This window comes from Sturnus vulgaris, chromosome 3 (assembly GCF_052056855.1).
Source record: "Sturnus vulgaris isolate bStuVul1 chromosome 3, bStuVul1.hap1, whole genome shotgun sequence".
Classification (NCBI taxonomy): domain Eukaryota; kingdom Metazoa; phylum Chordata; class Aves; order Passeriformes; family Sturnidae; genus Sturnus; species Sturnus vulgaris.
Window position 1 is genome coordinate 18,166,198 of NC_142245.1, and position 16,421 is coordinate 18,182,618.

General features: G+C 46.9%; 1 protein-coding gene across 2 annotated transcripts in view; it reads left to right on the forward strand.

The window, feature by feature from the left end:
- The window catches only part of ACBD3 (acyl-CoA binding domain containing 3), a 41,140-nt gene extending 31,349 nt beyond the window's left edge, over positions 1-9,791 (forward strand). For both annotated transcript variants that reach the window (XM_088161109.1, XM_014877468.2), the window contains 6 exons: positions 647-787; positions 1,504-1,662; positions 3,048-3,222; positions 5,713-5,905; positions 6,580-6,864; positions 7,719-9,791. In XM_088161109.1, coding sequence (XP_088017235.1) covers positions 647-787; positions 1,504-1,662; positions 3,048-3,222; positions 5,713-5,905; positions 6,580-6,864; positions 7,719-7,930 — 1,165 coding nt within the window. In that variant the 3' untranslated portion in view covers positions 7,931-9,791. The remainder of the gene's footprint in view (positions 1-646; positions 788-1,503; positions 1,663-3,047; positions 3,223-5,712; positions 5,906-6,579; positions 6,865-7,718) is intronic.
- Positions 9,792-16,421: the final 6,630 nt, after the last annotated feature.

The following is a 16,421-nucleotide window of genomic DNA, read 5'->3' on the forward strand; positions in this document are numbered from 1 at the left end:
CATGCATTCAAACTCTGAGTAAATTTTTTATGAGACCTGGGAAGTCTCAGGTATGTCTCTCATGTTGCTTGCAGCTCAGGCTGCACTTCTCATGTTCATTGTTGCTCTTTTTAGTGTTCTAGAGTGAAGGCAACATGCAACACAGCAGTGGCTTCTCTGAGGTGGACCCAGGGCACTGCTTTTGCACAAAAGGATGCAGCTTTTCTTAGGAAGAACAAGGCTGTTTCTTTCAAATACCTGAAGTGCTGTAATCATTAGTTGTTACCATGGTTGTTCATTCAGGAAAATGTATACCTTTTTTTTCCACAAACTAGGATGGAGGAAGGTTAAAATATACTTCAGGTTCACTTGTAGCTGGGAAGTTTTTAGACATAGTTCAGAATTCAAAGTAGGGTTGATGGGATGTATAAAATTTCATGTATGAGCTGAGTTATGTCTATTTGAAAGACAGAAGAAAAGAGAACATTGTGCAAGCAGAAGAGAACGTTGTACTGTCTTTGGGAAGAAGTTGTTGGTTCTCTGAAACTGCAAATGATAATGTTTGGTTCCTGGTCTTCCAACTTTTTTATCTTTGCTGGATTATCAGAGCTCACTACTGGCTTGAAAGGAGTTGAGTCTGTTATTTCAGCTGAATTCTCTCTCTCAGGAAGGAATGGGCTGCCCTTGGAAACATGTCAAAGCAAAAAGCTATGACAGAATTTGTGAAGCTCCTACATAGGTGCTGCCACTTGTTCTCAACGTATGTCACTTCCCACAAGATAGAGAAAGAAGAGCAAGAAAAGAAAAGGTAACATTTGGGTGCTTTGGTGTTGGCATCTATGGAGTGTGTAACTCTTGGCATGTGGACAGTATCACAGCTAGCTTAGATTGGGGTTGTCTTGGGAAGGCAAATGCTTGAAGTGTAAGTGGCTGTGGTACCATTTGATCTCTTTAAGCCTTTTTGCTTTGCCAGTAATGGGTGGTTGTTTAGGAGTTTTAAAGATTTTGCTGATACTGTCATCTGCTTAAGAAGAAATGCTTCACAAAATGTCCTGATGTCTGTGGACTAAATATACAGAGAATATTGAATTGTCAGTTTTAAACTTCTCTTCTAGTATGGGTTAGCAGCTCGACAAAGGCTGTCTTATTATTGCTTCCAGGTGTGATTATTAAACCATAGTATCCACATCATTTTTGAACATGTGTGAAAACTTGGAAGATGTATTTAAAGCTTCCAGGCAATTTTTTCTGCTGTACAGGTAGCATAGTACCAGGTTAGCATGAATATCAAATTGTAACACAGAATTTAGCCTTGTCATGCTGCTCAGTGCAGTAGGACTCTGCCATGTGGTGTCTTCGTGTGTCCAGTAAGACACTTCTCCAGGCCAATTTAAGTGTGAGGAGATACACTGGACCAGACAAAAAGCCTCGCTGGACAGGCAAAAGGCAGGTTACAGCATGTTGAAAATAACTCATCCTAGGATTGTAGGAATGCTGAAATGGCTTATTGAGTGGATGTTGCAGAAGAGAAGAGGAAGAGCGAAGGCGGCGTGAAGAGGAGGAGCGGGAGCGGTTACAAAAGGAAGAAGAAAAACGTAGGCAAGAAGAAGAGGAAAGACTGAGGAGGGAGGAAGAGGAGAGGAGGAGAATAGAGGAGGAACGACTTCGGATGGAACAACAGAAGTGAGTGGTGGAAACAAACATTTAAAAGAAAATAACTGCCTTGCATTTGAGACAATTGTATGCTCGGAATATACAGTTCTAATATATTTCATTGTTCCCATCACATCCAGATGCTGAAAGCACAGATCTGGCTTTGCACATGTAATATTTAGGAGAATAATAAAGCTGGTCCACATCAGTCAGCAACTATTTTTCACCATAGAAATGTCTTTGCAGGGGGTGTCTCTGAAGTAGATCCTGTGCTTGCTATTTAGTGGTTTTGAGAAGGGAGCAGATAATTAAACCACAAGTTTTGCTGCTTGTTTAACGTGGTGAGAGCCAGAGGAGTGTTAGGGACGGGCATAAATTTATATATACCATGAAAAGTGTTTCACAGTGCTAAGTAACAAGAAGTGTGGTATGCCTTGAAGTTGATGGGGTTTTTCACATGAATAGGACTTGTGTATTAAGTGGTCATAGCAGGTTACAGAGATAAAGAGTTTAGACAGAAAAGGAATGTGGATACCAAGTGTATCTAAACTGGTCATAGTTTGCTGAAAAGCAGTAAATCCTGCTTTTTGGGATACTAGACCAGTCTAATACTTATGCTTTAGAACTTGGTTTTTGGGGATGGAAGAAGACTGAGAAGGAAAGAATTTTTCTTGCAATTGTGATACTTCTTCCTTCCTCTGAAACATTGATAGCTGGTCACTGATGGACGTAACATGAGACAGGCCCTGGATCTATCTTGTCATTTAGCCATAGAATTTCTGTTAATTCTTTAGAGAGAGGAGGAAAACAGCTTGTGCATATGTAACCCATGTGTTCCTCCTGCAGTTTTAGCAGTTGAGTTTACTGGAGTTGCAGATGCCCCATCTGGCAGCTTTTTCTTTTGTTTGTTTCTGAGTTAGGCCACTGTCAGTCATGTTTTTCATATTTGTTTGCATACTGACCAGGAAAACTAAGATAGTGAATCGGTGTGTTTTTCTTAGATTCACCAAAAAGCATTGGTGTGCTGTGCCCCAGCAGGTTTGTTCCTACCAATACTTGTAGAAGGTCTGCTGGAAGGACAGTTTCTGGAGAAAGCATATGTGGGTTTTTATCTTTGCTTGTTTGAGAAATTTAGTCATGTGGGTTTTGTGTAGCACACCTCTTTATCAGACTACAGATTGGGAATTATGCAAGAGCTCTTGTTCTTTTAACATCTGATGTTTCCAAGCACTGGGTAGAAAATGTTACTCCCTTCTCTGAGCGTTAGCTCTGGGTTCTGGTCCATTACGTAGACTTATTTTAGTTGGGTTTTGCAGAATGGAATTAAGTGATTTAAGTGGCCTCAAAGCCAGTTAAGTGCAGGGCTCCCCCGTGCCCTGAGGTGTTGGTGAGGCTGTGCTGTGCTCCCCTGGCAGGCAGCAGATCATGGCAGCGCTGAACTCGCAGACGGCCGTGCAGTTCCAGCAGTACGCGGCACAGCAGTATCCCGGCAACTACGAGCAGCAGCAGATCCTCATCCGGCAGCTCCAGGAGCAGCACTACCAGCAGTACATGCAGCAGCTCTACCAGGTCCAGCTAGCACAGCAGCAGGTATGGCTGGGAAACCTGGCATTTGTGTCCCAGGCTGTCACTGGGGAGCGTGGGCTGTGTGACCCAGGCTGTCACTGAGACGCATTAACTTGTCTGTTGTTATCTCCTTGAAAAGATAATTGCCACAGGGAGAGAGAGCTACCATGCTAGTGACTAATGCTGCTTCAGATTCAAATGCCAAAGCCCCTTTATTTGTTTCATCTTCTGGAGTAGTTTTCTGAAGCAGCTGTTAATGAAGAAAACTCTCAGCAGTCTTTATTAATGACTTGGTTCAATATTATTATTAGAGATGAAATGTGAACCGCTCTGCTGCAGCATTGGTGATGTGTGTGTGTAATTTAATGACATACTAGTGCATCTGAACACGAACAGACCTCTTCAGGTGACTCTCCTGAAGATCTGTGCAGAGCAGCAGGCTGTGGTCAACCCTGTGTTTCTAGCTGAGCATGCCCATACAGCACTGTAGCATCACTGCTGGATTGGAGGTTGCTTCTCCCTGCCAGCCTGAGCACTGCTGACTTCCCTCTCCTTTTGCACCTATTGTCTGACTTCATCAAGTACTAATTCCTGATGAAGTTGCTTGCCTGCAAAAAACTGCTCATGATTTGGGTGGGAGGACAGACTATAGCTGCCAGCCTGAGGTCTGTTCTTGAGCTAGAGACCTAAAGTTCAGTAACTAATTTCCTGTTAAGTCATTTGTATTTTGTGTAGGCTGATGCCCTCAGTAAAGAAATGTCCAAGGAAGGGAGCCATGTGAACCTCATGAAATTCAACAAGGCCCCTGCAGAAAGTCAAGTCAGGGCACTCCCCAGTATCAGTACAGTCTTGGGGGTGAATGGGTTGAGAGCTGTTCTGCAGAGCTGGACTGGTGAGTGAAACTGGGTATGAGCTGGCAATGGACTTCTGCAGCTCAGAAGTCCATCCTGGGATGCAGGAAAACAAGCGTGGCCAGAAAGTTGAGGGAGAGAGGTGATTGTCCCCCTCTGCTCTGCTCTCATGACACCCCACCTGCAGTGCTGCATCCAGCTCTGGGGTCCCAACATAAGAAGGATGTGGACCGGTTGGAGCGAGTCCAGAGGAGGCCACGAAGATGCTCAGAGAGCTGGAGCACCTGTGCTGTGAAGGCAGACTGAGAGAGCTGGGGCTGTGCAGCCTGGAGGAGAGAAGGCTCTGGGGAAACCTCACTGCAGCCTTTCAGTACCTAAAGGGGATTTATAACAAACATGAAGAAAGACCTTTTTACCAGGGCCTGTAGTGACAGGACAAGGGACAAAGGTTTTCATCTGTGACAGTGTAGGTCTAGATTGAACATAAGGAAGACTTTTTTTTTTTTTTGCAGTGAGGGTGATCAGACACTGGCACAGATTGCCCAGAGAAGCTGTGGAAGGCCCATCCCAGAAAGTGTTCATGGACAGATTTGATGGAGTTTGAAGCAGCCTGGTCTAGTGGAAGGTGTCCATTCCCATGGCAGGGGTGTTGAACTAGATCATCTCTACAGCACCCTTCTAAGCCAAGCTATGATGGAACTGAAGTGGTGTAGGAAAGGCAGAGGCTTTCTGCCCTGTTATAATTACTTTTTTGACTTCCCTAATGTAGTTTCCATAACACTTCTGAGGAGTACTTTATTTGGATGCCTGTGAGTCAGCTGCATGGGATCTGTTAGTGCAGTTAGAAAGTGCTGTTCTGCTTACAGATCAGCTTCTGATGCAATTAATCTTGGAAAGGCTAGTGCAATAGTTTTGTAGAAGAGTTCACACCCCTTTCTCTGAGTGCACAAAACTGCTGTAGTAGATAGTGAAGTCTGGACAGCATCTGTGTAATTGCTTAAATTTGAAATCTTAACTGCTATTTTTCTGTATTGTGTTCATATTCCCTGCAGGGTACCTATATTCCATTTGCTCGTCAAAATCTAGTGATTATTAGGTTATCCTTTAAAGTGGCACTGTCACTTATCTTTTCCATGTCCCTACAAAAAAGCCTGTGTTGTCTTTCAGGACTGATAATAAGGGACAGGGAGATTGCTCGAGAGAGTTCTCTGTGTAGCTCATAAATTGACAAGTCGCTAATAGGCCTTCAATAGTCAGCTCCTTTTAGACCTGGATGAGCTTAGGCTGGATGGAACCCTTCCAGCCAGCAAAAGAAACCCCCAGCAAACAAGTCACACTTCCAGCTTTGATAGAAATGTTACAGGAATGAAAATCTTCCATAGTTAAGTGCAAGAGTTTGTGTGTACCGTAATTAATTTGAAAGTTGAATTTTTTTGTTCAAGTTGTATCTACCAGCCTGAAACCAAGTGATCTCATATCCCTTGGGACTGAGCAGATGTAACTGGTTAATGTGTGCTGGTTCTGGTCTTTTGGGTCAAACCCCCTTGCAGGGTGAAGGGAGAGGTTTTTTCTTTAAATTGTCTTTATACCTTCTGCTGGAAGGTGTAAAACTGACACCTTGTGAGGGTTTGGTTGTACTTGACTTAAATTCCTGTTGTTTTAGGCAGCCTTACAGAAGCAGCAGGATGCAGTGGTGGCAGCAACAGGGACACCACTGACTACTGCATCGAAGGTGACCACCCCTGCCCCAGGGGACACCCCATCTGTCAATGGGCAGGCCAGTGCACATGCAGACAGCCCTGAAAAAGAGTTGGATCCTGAGGTTTTGGAAGAAGCACTGGAGAATGGACCAAAAGGTGGGACTAGCTGAATTTCTTTATTAAAAATAAATAGCAAAAACCTTTCTTAGGATTCAAGTGTCTTAAGTAGGGTTACTGTGGTTCTTTGTTTGGCTTCATTTGGTTTTGGAAAAGCTAAGTTTGATTCCTGAGGCTGCTGTCTCTCATGGGAGAGTAATATTGCATAGGCAAAGCTCAGCTTTGGGAGGGGAGGGAAAGAGGGAACAGCAAAAGCATTTCAGCAAAGCTGATGAGATCCAGAACCTTCTGTCACTGCAGACTTGAAAGAAAGGAGCATAAAAGTTCTAGCATAAAGCTGTTCTGGGCAGAAATATGCTCAGTTTTATTTGAGCTGGGTCAGAGCTGTTTAAAGATCCTTCCAGTGAAGGGTTCTGTGCAATATAAACTTGTCACCTGTAGCAGTACATTTGCCTTCTGAGGCTTTTCTGCATAAGCACTCTTGGTTCAAATGTGGTGAATGGGTGAACTGGTAGCATTTAGTGGTGTTATAACTAAATTTGCAGTGTTTCATGCATCTTTTCAGAGCTGAAACTGGCTTCTTCTGTTAAAAAAAATTGCCTGGAAGCAACTGTAACGCTTGGGGCCCTCAAGTGCTCCTAGGGCACACTTATGAATGCAGCATAAATAACTGAAACAAAGTCTTACTGGAGTATTTCCTCCCCTCTCTCCAGATTCTGTCCCAGTGATAGCTGCCCCATCCATGTGGACACGACCCCAGATAAAAGACTTCAAGGAAAAAATCCGTCAGGATGCAGACTCTGTGATCACAGTGGGCCGAGGAGAAGTGGTTACAGTCAGAGTACCAACTCATGAAGAGGGGTCTTACCTCTTTTGGGAGTTTGCTACAGACAATTATGACATTGGTTTTGGGGTGTATTTTGAATGGACAGATTCCCCTAATACTGCAGTCAGTGTGCATGTCAGCGAGTCCAGTGATGATGAGGAGGAAGAGGAAGGTAAGCATGCTAATGTGTGTAAAATGTGTCAGAGGTTGCTGTGAGGGAAACCCACACTGATGGTCTTGTGTTATCTCCTGCTTTCCCTGGCTTCCATCTGGCTGGAGTCATGTTTTCAGTTTTGAATGGGAACTGCAGTTCTGCAAGTAACTTCAGTCTCCTCCTTGGATCACAGACAGGTTAAAGCAGCTGAGGCTGGGGAAATCCTTTTCCTAAGTCAGCTGTTCAGTACACTAAACTGAAACCCGTGCTATAACAGAGGACAGTGGATCTGCACTCTGAAACCTTAGGAAAAATCCTATCCTGCTGGTCAAGAGATGTTTTTAGGGAGGAAGATTCCTTGAGGCTGCAGCAAAACAGCTTCAGAGAGCAAGTCCTGATGGTGGCTGAGACACAGGTCACAGCCTTTGCCTGTGGAGGAGTCTAGCATACTATCACAGAAATGTTTTGAAATGAGCATGTGATTTGCTTGCTTCCCTGACCTAGGAAGCAGTGGCATTCTGGGAATCACTACCAAGTAATCTGTGCCAGTCAGTGTGTCACATCAGTGGCTGTCAGTGGTGGGTGATTGTCTTACTGAAAACTAGAGTTTGGCATCTCCACAAGCTGACCTGGCTGTGCTGGGGAGATGGGTGTGGTGAGTTTTAATATCAAACTGTTAAAATCATGATGAAGTGAGCTTGCTTGCTCTTCCTGCTGCTTCTGAGTGCTTCAGCCCCAGCCTTGGTATGAATCTCTGTGACTTCTCTCATTCCTAAACTAACAAAGAGGGCTTTGTCCCACAGAGATTAGTCTGACTTTCTCTCATAAAGCATCCACCCATGTTCACTGACACTTCTTTTTTTCCCTTGCAGAAAATACTAGCAGCGAAGAAAAAGCCAAAAAGAATGCCAACAAGCCTCAGCTAGATGAAATAGTGCCTGTGTACAGACGAGACTGTCACGAAGAAGTGTATGCTGGCAGCCACCAGTACCCAGGGAGAGGAGTTTATCTTCTTAAATTTGACAACTCCTACTCTCTATGGAGGTCAAAAACAGTTTACTACAGAGTTTATTATACTAGATAAAGGTGTGGCTGTGTCCGAGGCTGGGCTGTGCAGAAGATGTCATTTTATTTGGAATTTTCTTCAAGCATAATGGATCCTTTTGAGTCTGTGTTTCATCCTGTCTGTATCTATATGGTTTGTGTGAACTTTTAACAAGTAGACACTGGGATCTTCCTGCTCCATGACACTAATGCATATTGCATTGGGCTTAACACAGGATCTCCCTAACCTTTTTGGGGATTGGAGTCGTTGGCTCCAGTGCTGAGGTCACATCAGTTGCACTTGTTAAAGCCTCATGAAAAAGGGGGAGGGAGTTGCTGGCTCACTGGCTGGGTGATCTGTTGTTTCCAGGTCTGGATGCCTTGAATAACTCGTTGATGGTTAATTTAAAGGTCCCATCATTAACTGGTAGATTTGGATGCAGTTTGCTGTGTAGCAAGTTTCTCTTAACTGTAATTGAATGTCAGTTTTTTTACACCATTAAAACTTGAAACTTTAAGTTTATGCAGTTTAGAAACAAGTTGTCTCACTTCTGTCCTCATCAAAGAAGAAACATTCAGTTCCTTAAACCAGTGTAGTGTGTAAGACAAGGATGAACAACGTCCTGAAAGTACAGCAAATAACCTCTTCTGAAGGTGTAAGCTGAATGATGTTTAAAAATACATGTAATAAGTAAAACCTTAATCTCTGCCCCACTGCTAACCCTAGAATAAAAGTCATATTTTGATGCAGTTGACTTCAAACAGGCCACAGACTACTCCTGAGTTTAATGGGGTTTCTAATGGGGTAGACTGAAAAAAAAAAAGGCTACAAACTTGAAACCAGTTTTGTAAGACGTGAATACGTGTGTTGTGCATCTGGAGAGCAGTCAGTCACTTTGATAGAGTATAGGAGTTAATGTTGCACTAATGGTGGAAATCCCTGCCACTCCATTTTAGTCTGAACTGGTGATAGTGGGGTGCAAACTTTCTGCTTTAATTCATAGCTGTGGGCAGAAAGGCCAGGTGCACATACAGATACTTAACACGTAGCTTTAATCTCAATTTCATATGGTTTGGTTGGGGCATTTTGTATTTCGAGTAGTGAAAGAACAGTGCAGGTGTGTCCTTGGCTTGAGGCTGCCCTGAGAACCTGTTCCCCCCAGAGCCCAGGGGTGAAGTGTTGCAATAATGACTTGTGCAAGTGCTCTCTGCATGGGTGATGCACCTTGTTACTGAGAGGAAATGGTTGCTTTGGGTCTCAGCCCAGCTCTTGCAGTCAGGCTTCCATTGATCAGCTGCAGCATGTGCAGTTCCATGGCAAATGATGTTGAGTTGGCAGAGTTTGTTTGAATGGTCAGTTTGTACATACATGATACTTTACTTTTCTCATACCAACCATGGAGATACTTCTCCTAGAGTGCTTAACTTGTCATCTTGCTTTTTTGGGTCAGCAACACCGTACCAGCTTATAGCTAGTTAGTGCTGCTTTATCCAAAAACACTGTACAATGTTCTGCTCTTGTGTACATACAGTATATAAACCATGAATTTAGAAAGTACCTTGCTTTTAAAGAAAACTGTATTTAATGTAAAAAAAAAAGAAAAACAACAAAAAAAACCTTTTAAAAAGGCAGGCACTAATATATTTCTTCTGGTCTTCAAATTACCTTTTTTTTTTTTTGGGTCCATACAAAAATGTTACAACTTTTTCCTCTAAGAATATCTGTTCTTGGGAGCGGTGTTTGTCGCTTTAAATGGCAGCACTTACTGTCATGTGTTGGATGCTAGAACTTATACGTTTTCAGACTTTTTTTTATTGCCTCTGGCTGTTGATAGTACAAGTGCGATTTCAAGATACCTTGAGATAGTATTTAATCCTAATTAAAATACATTTATCTGTAATGCTGTTGGCTTTTTATTAATTTGCAAACCTTGGCATTGCTGTGTATGGCTCTTGAGCTAAGATGTGCTTGTCATCTTCTCTCTCACATTCAGAGGTTCAGCACCATGCTTACACTGTGCCCAGGAATGTCACTGCCTCGCTGGATGGGGCCATCTGTCATCTGGAAGAGCACAGCTTGAACTGCATCAGCTCTTTGGGTTTAGAGTGGGTAACAGAAGGGGTTGGATGTGGGCAGCTAAAACTTCCAAGAGAGTCCTGAAATCCCTCACTTGGAGGGCAAGAGAGAGGACCATGCATGGTTTGGACTGAACAAGAAGAAAAGCAAGGACAAAGAGGCAAAAAGGCAAGTTAGGCTGAGGTTTGTGACAGCCAGAATTTCCTTTCACTACTTACCTGCTGCTGGTAAGTAGCATATCCTGGAGCTGAGGCCAGCATGGGCACTAGCTTGGTCCCAGAGTTCACCTGGGGAGCAGAATTCTCTTCAGAGAGAACAAAGCAAGTGCTGTGCTACGAGAAGCAAGATGCTGAAAAGTTCAATGTGCCATAGTCTGGGTATGCTGCAACCTGATTTCACATGAAATGTGTAAATGCATTGAAAACCAAAGTAATTACAGCAGCAAGCCTTGCCCCAGTTGAGCCTATTTTACCTGCCTCATGCATGTATAAATTCCTCTTTCCCCAGTTAAAAGGGAAAAAAAAAAGAGCTGTGCTCCTCACAGCTCACTTTAGGCAGCTCTCTTCCACAAGAGTCTATTATAAACACTTCGTGGAGTGAATGGAGTGACTGGCAGTAAATCCAGGTGACACATCAACAGTTTGATAACGCTCAGCTCTGAATACACTGGTCCTTTGAGAAAAGCTAAATAATCCCAGGGAACGACCATTGTTAGAACAGGTTCTTCAAGACACTTTCGTGGGACACAGCAAGGCATGGTTTTCCTTGGCTCTGCTATCCCAGAAGGAAAAGCAGTGCAGTCGAAACTCCTTGCTAATTAAGCCACTTGTCTGCTCTCTGAAATTATCCTTGCCTCTGCTGTCCTTCCCACCTTTTGGCTTTTGGCACTTTGTGCCTTGTACTTTGCTTTGTCAGTCACAGGTGAGAGGCTGTGATTTAGAGCAGCTGGGTGCAGCCTTTGAGGTAACTGTAGTGGGCAGGGCCATCACACTCGGGCCTCTGCTGTCACAGGGGCAAATTTTAGGGCTGGGTCACTGCTTTATTGGCCATAGACATGTACAAGTCCCTGTGCTAACAGCGTTGGTTCTGTGCTCTGGGGCAGCACTGTACCTGCCTTGGGCTCTGGTGTGCTCAGCTTGCACCCACAGCTGGGTTCAGAGGACAGGTTAAAAATGTCAGCTACCTGCTTTTGGATCCTTTGCTTTAAAAAATAAAACTTCTAAACACACCACAGTTACACCTACCACCATGTACTGGGAGATTAAGCAAAGCATGAAATGATAGCCCAAATCTTTCCCTTAATACTGCTCATCTGAGGCCTGCCCCTCAGACATAAAAAGTTTTACTGAAACATCAGACTGGCTTAAAGAAATATATTAAATTAGTATAGATAGAGATATTGCATCTGCAAAGTTATTATTGGTATCCTAAAAATTTGAAAGTTGCAAGGAATGATGAAAAACAAGGCAACACTGGTTCTCTATGATGAATTCTCTCAGCCCTTGTTATTTTCATCTCCATCATGATGCTGGTGAGAAACCTGCTCCTTTTAATCAGGGAGTCAACACTGGCATGGCTCTCTGGTTGTCAGATTTAGAAGAGTAATTCCTTATTTCAGCCTCTACTCCTCTGGAGTTCCGTGTTTTCCTCAGTGCTGGATTCAGCTTTCATGAATGTTTGTTTTGCTGTGTGATGGTCGCTGCTCTCACCTGGCCTGGCAGCTGCTCTGTTTGGTGTTTTATCTCTCACAGTGCATTGAGCAAAAATTCCCCTTGGCTGTGCTGCCGGTGGAGGAAGGAGCAGGTCTGAGTGGAAAAAGCCGATTCCCTTGGCCTGGGCAGTTCACCACTCCCTTTCCCAGGGATGTTTGAGCTGCTGTGCCACCCCTCCAGGCCTGCCTGCAGCTCCTTTCCTGCTGTGACTGCATCCCTTGGCATGGCAGGGATGTCCTGGGGAAGCACATCCAGGGCTGCTGGCCCCTTGTGTGTCTGGGAATGCTCAAGCACAGGCTCTGCCCTGCACTCTGGGTGACCTGTGGGCAGGAGAACTCACCCAGCAGAACAAATGCTTGGCCCTCTGCCACCACCATTAGTGAAATACCTGCACAGCCATCAAACCATGGCACAGGATGCCTGGGACAGCCTTTAGGGCACGTGGGAACAGGCTCCGCTGTAGGGACTGAGGGGCAGCTCTGCCCACAGAGCCTGGGGGAGCCCAGCACGACCCTCTGCTGCCCCAGGGCTGGGACTGCTCATGGAACTGGGGTGGCCACGGCTTTTAGAGCCTTCCTGTGCCACATGAGCAGTCCCTAGCTGTGACCTAGCTGTGACCTAGCTGTCCTTCTAGACCTGGCCTGGATGGACATTATGAAGGAGTCTCCTTCCCGATATAACCCATCCACTCCAGGTCTTTCTGCCCATTGCAGCAGTTTGCATTGGAGGATTGCAATTCTCAAATCCCATCTCTCAGGCTGTATAAATCATTGGGAAGTTACTTGCAGCCTGCAAATACCTGGACAGTCAAACCAAATCACAGAGTGAGTTCAGAGCACCTAGGAAAGTTTTGCTTGATGCTTGTTGAGTTTGGCTTTGGCTTGAAGAGAACAGAGGTTTTTAATTTCTAAAAGAAAAGAAAGTGACACTAAAGCTTGTATTGCTTCATGCCCAGGGGGAAGTGACTTCGTGCAGGCCTGGTGCTGGGAAGAACAAGGCAAGAAGCAAAGTCAGCTGCCCCCCAGGCAGTGCCCTAGGGCTGGGCTTTGCCCTGGCACAGCAGAGCTCCAGGAGCCTCCCAGCACAGCCCTGGCACAGAAACCACCCCTGCCCCAGCCAGCTGCACCCCACAAATGTCCCCTTTGGTCTCATATGTCCCTCAGTGGGGTGTGGGGACCCACAAGCCAACCCAAGGTGGACCAAACTGGGGCAGCACTGAGGAGAAGCACCATCCTTCTGCAGGCACCCCTCTGCAGCAGGAGATAAAGCTGTGCTGTGTCTGTGCAGGCTGCTCAGCCTGGCCAGGTGATTTTCCCCTGGATGAGCAATCCTGTTTTCCTAGAGCCCATCAACAATATTTTTCCTTGGCAGATGCTCTCCCTGGGGTTCTTGTGCCAAAATTAATCTTTACAGGTAGACTTTGGTAACCAGCCAGTGGGTGTTGGGTAAACAGGGGCTTGGGGGGAGTTCCTGCTCACAGCAAAAGGGACCCCACAAAGAGCCCCTTTCTGCTCCCCTGGAGCCATCCCAGTGGGAGATGGGCCAGGTTTCCCTTCCAGCCTCACTGGTGGAACTTGCAGTGGCCACAAATCAAATGAAAACCAGGGAGGAGCAGGGAGCCCTTGGAATGGCCAGCCTGGCCAGTCACAGCAGTGCCACAGCTCCCTGGAGGATCCACTTCCCCTGTGCTAAGGGAAGGGCAAACACTAAAAACAGTGGAAAAAAAGAAATATCTTAAGGCTCCAGCTGTTGGTTTCCTGAATTTCTGTACTTTTGTGGGATAGTGTGTAATTTGTTACTGTGGAGAGCTGGGGCTTGGTCCCACCATGGTGCATGTCCGGAGCCAAGAGGACAATTCCTGATGATGCCACCTTGTTCTCAATGCCCCCATGCCCCCCAGGACTCTCAAAAAGCCCCAAAATCACCATCCCCACTCAGACTCAACCAACACGAGGGTCTCAGGGGCCAGGTCACAGGGGAGATCAGGGCACAGTCTCATGAACGGAGAAAGTGGGAGGTGAAGGGAAATACCCACAGCACTGGAAGTGGTGTAGAAAACCAGAGCCACCAAAGTGGTGTTGCACAGAGGAGCTTCTTTGCCCTGGCATGAGAGCATTTCTCTCAGCCAGACTTGGAAAAATCCTGATCCTGGCTTCAACCCCACAGTTGTTTTTAAGGCAAGGAGCTGAAGCCAGGTCCCTGCTGGACCAACATCCTCTTAATTTCTCTACTGTATGCTGCTGCCTGCAGCACAAAGTCCCAAACAAGCTCACCCAGGCAGCCAGGGCTGTGGATGCACACGTGGTGCCAGTGCACACCTTGGCACATCCCTTGGCACAGCAACACAGAGGGCTGGCCCACCTCACTGCACCCTGGGTGGACACAGCCCAGCATCCAGGCTCTCCACACTGCTGTTAGATCATCTCAACACCACAGCTTGGCTCCACAAGACAAGATCAGCCACATCTGGCACTGGCAGTTGGGTTTGAGTCAACACCAATATTTGAAGATGTGTGTAAACTCAGTTAAAAAAGAAACCCGAAATCAAACCAACCTAAACCAGCTACTGACCTGGCTGGCACGGAACTGTCTCCCAAAGGCAGCAGCAACATTCTCCTCAGGCTCAGGACAGCCCCACACCCAGCACCAGTGCAGCAGAGAGGGATGCTGCAGCCAGCCATGCACCAAGCAGAGGCAGGACCCCTCCTCCAGGCAGCAGCTGGGCTGAGCCGTCCTGGCAGGACAAGACCCACTGGCCTAATTTCTCCTGGCTTTTCCTACCTCAGCCACAGACAGCATTTAAATGCAGTTTGTCACCATCAGCTGAGCTCTCTGTGGCCACTGGGACATCAGTGCAGAGCTCCACAGGGGCTCAGCCAGGAGCAGGTGGCTCAGGCGAGAGGGTGGCTATCCCAGTTCCACACCCCATGGGTTTGCTGGAAATTTTCCCCATTTTCCTTGCTGGAAGGGACCCAGCTGAGTGTGGGTTTCCATCGGTGGCCCAGCCCCTGCAGCAGCCAGGAGGTGTGTCCAGCCCATGGGCTGCTGTCCTGTGTGTCCCACCCTGCTCCTGCACCACTGCAGGGCTCTCCAGACAAGGAATGCTGTCCAGCCTAGCACTTGGCTTCCAGGAGCCAGATCCCAGCACAGCCCATCAAAGCAGCTGCTTTTTTACACAGTGAAAAGCAAGGGAAACCGAGGAGCAGCTCGGGGCACAGCCAGAGCCTTGGGGGTGTCCCCAGGGAGGTGACAGCTGTGTCCCCGGTCACGGGCTCTTGGCAGGGGAAGTGTTGCTGGCATGCCCTGCCAGGGACGATCCCCCAGCTCCTGAGCAGGATTTGCATCCACCCAAACACCAGCACTGCACAGGGAGCTGCTGGGATCGTGCCATTAGATGGGGCTATAGCTAAAGAATTAGGATTTGTATTTCAGACTCCAAGTAGGACTTGCCCGGGGTCAGCAGGTAAATCCTGGTCATCCCTGCCTTGGTGTGATGCTCTGAGACAGGGGTGGGTGCTGCTGGGGTGCAGAGGATAGCAGGAGGGACAGGAGTCCCACAGAGTCTGTGGGAAGCTGTAGGTGGGAGAAGTTAACAAATTTTCACTCCTGGTGCTGCAGAGTTTATCCACCCCAATTCCCCTGCAACATCCCTTGTTTTTCTGCTGTAATAGATCATAGAATTGGGAAAGACCCCTGGCAAAGGCAGGTGCCTGGTGCTAATCTGCCCACGGGCTCCTTTTGGCTGACAGAAAGGGTCCCACCAGTTCCTGGCCTAAATCAGAGAACTGTCGAGGCTGCACGAGCTGGATAAATGTTTATGGGGGAAAAAAAATCTAGCTGAAGACTTTGAAGCTCCAGAATAATACCAAACTGAGCAATCCCTGGGGGAACCAGTACGTCCGTGGCACTGCCAGGGGGGATGAAACAGGGAGCAGAACTTGCCCAGGGTTTTTTCCAAGCCACAGTGAGACCCCTTTGCCACGGGGCCATCCCATCCATCCCTTCTGTCATGCAAGCTCAGGTGCTTCTGTGGTGCTGCAAGAGACTGGAGGCAGAGGAGCCGGGCTGGCCCTGGTCCCAGCAGCATCAGCATCTCTCCAGTGGGAACTACTGGATTGAAAACCACAAAACCAAACAGCAGGCACGACTATTGACCCTGGTCAGACGCATTCTGTGCAGCAGAAATTCATTTTCCAGCATGCAAATTACTGTCGCTTTGAGGACACGAGCACCCAGGAATAGCTGCTGCCAACGCTGTCAGAAAACACCAGGATTTTTGGCAGCTCCCACATCCTGTTATTTGTGGGAATAAAGGCATTTATCCGGGATGAGAAGAAGAAGAGATGCCCTCAGCCTGCACCCAAACCCACTCTGCTCTCCCAACACCTGAATGGGAGGACACCCAGCAGAGCAAGGGCCAGCCCAGGGCTGGGAAGGAGGAAGGATGGAGCAGCCTGAAGGATGTCACTGTGCTTCCCAGGACAGCCACACCGGTGCCGGGCCGTGCCAAGTGCACGCGGCAAAACCAACACTGGTGATGGCAAACCAGCCCTTCCCATCTTTTAGGAAGCAAAAAGCACCTTACATGGCCCAGAGCAGGGAAGCCCAAGGCTGCTCGAGCAGGCAGCACACGTGCCTGCCCGAGGGGGGTGAGCAGGAAAAGAAAATAGGAAGTGGAGACAAAGAATTTCCGCAACATCCCTCAAAACCGCTTCCTGCACGTTGGGAGGCAGGAAACACTC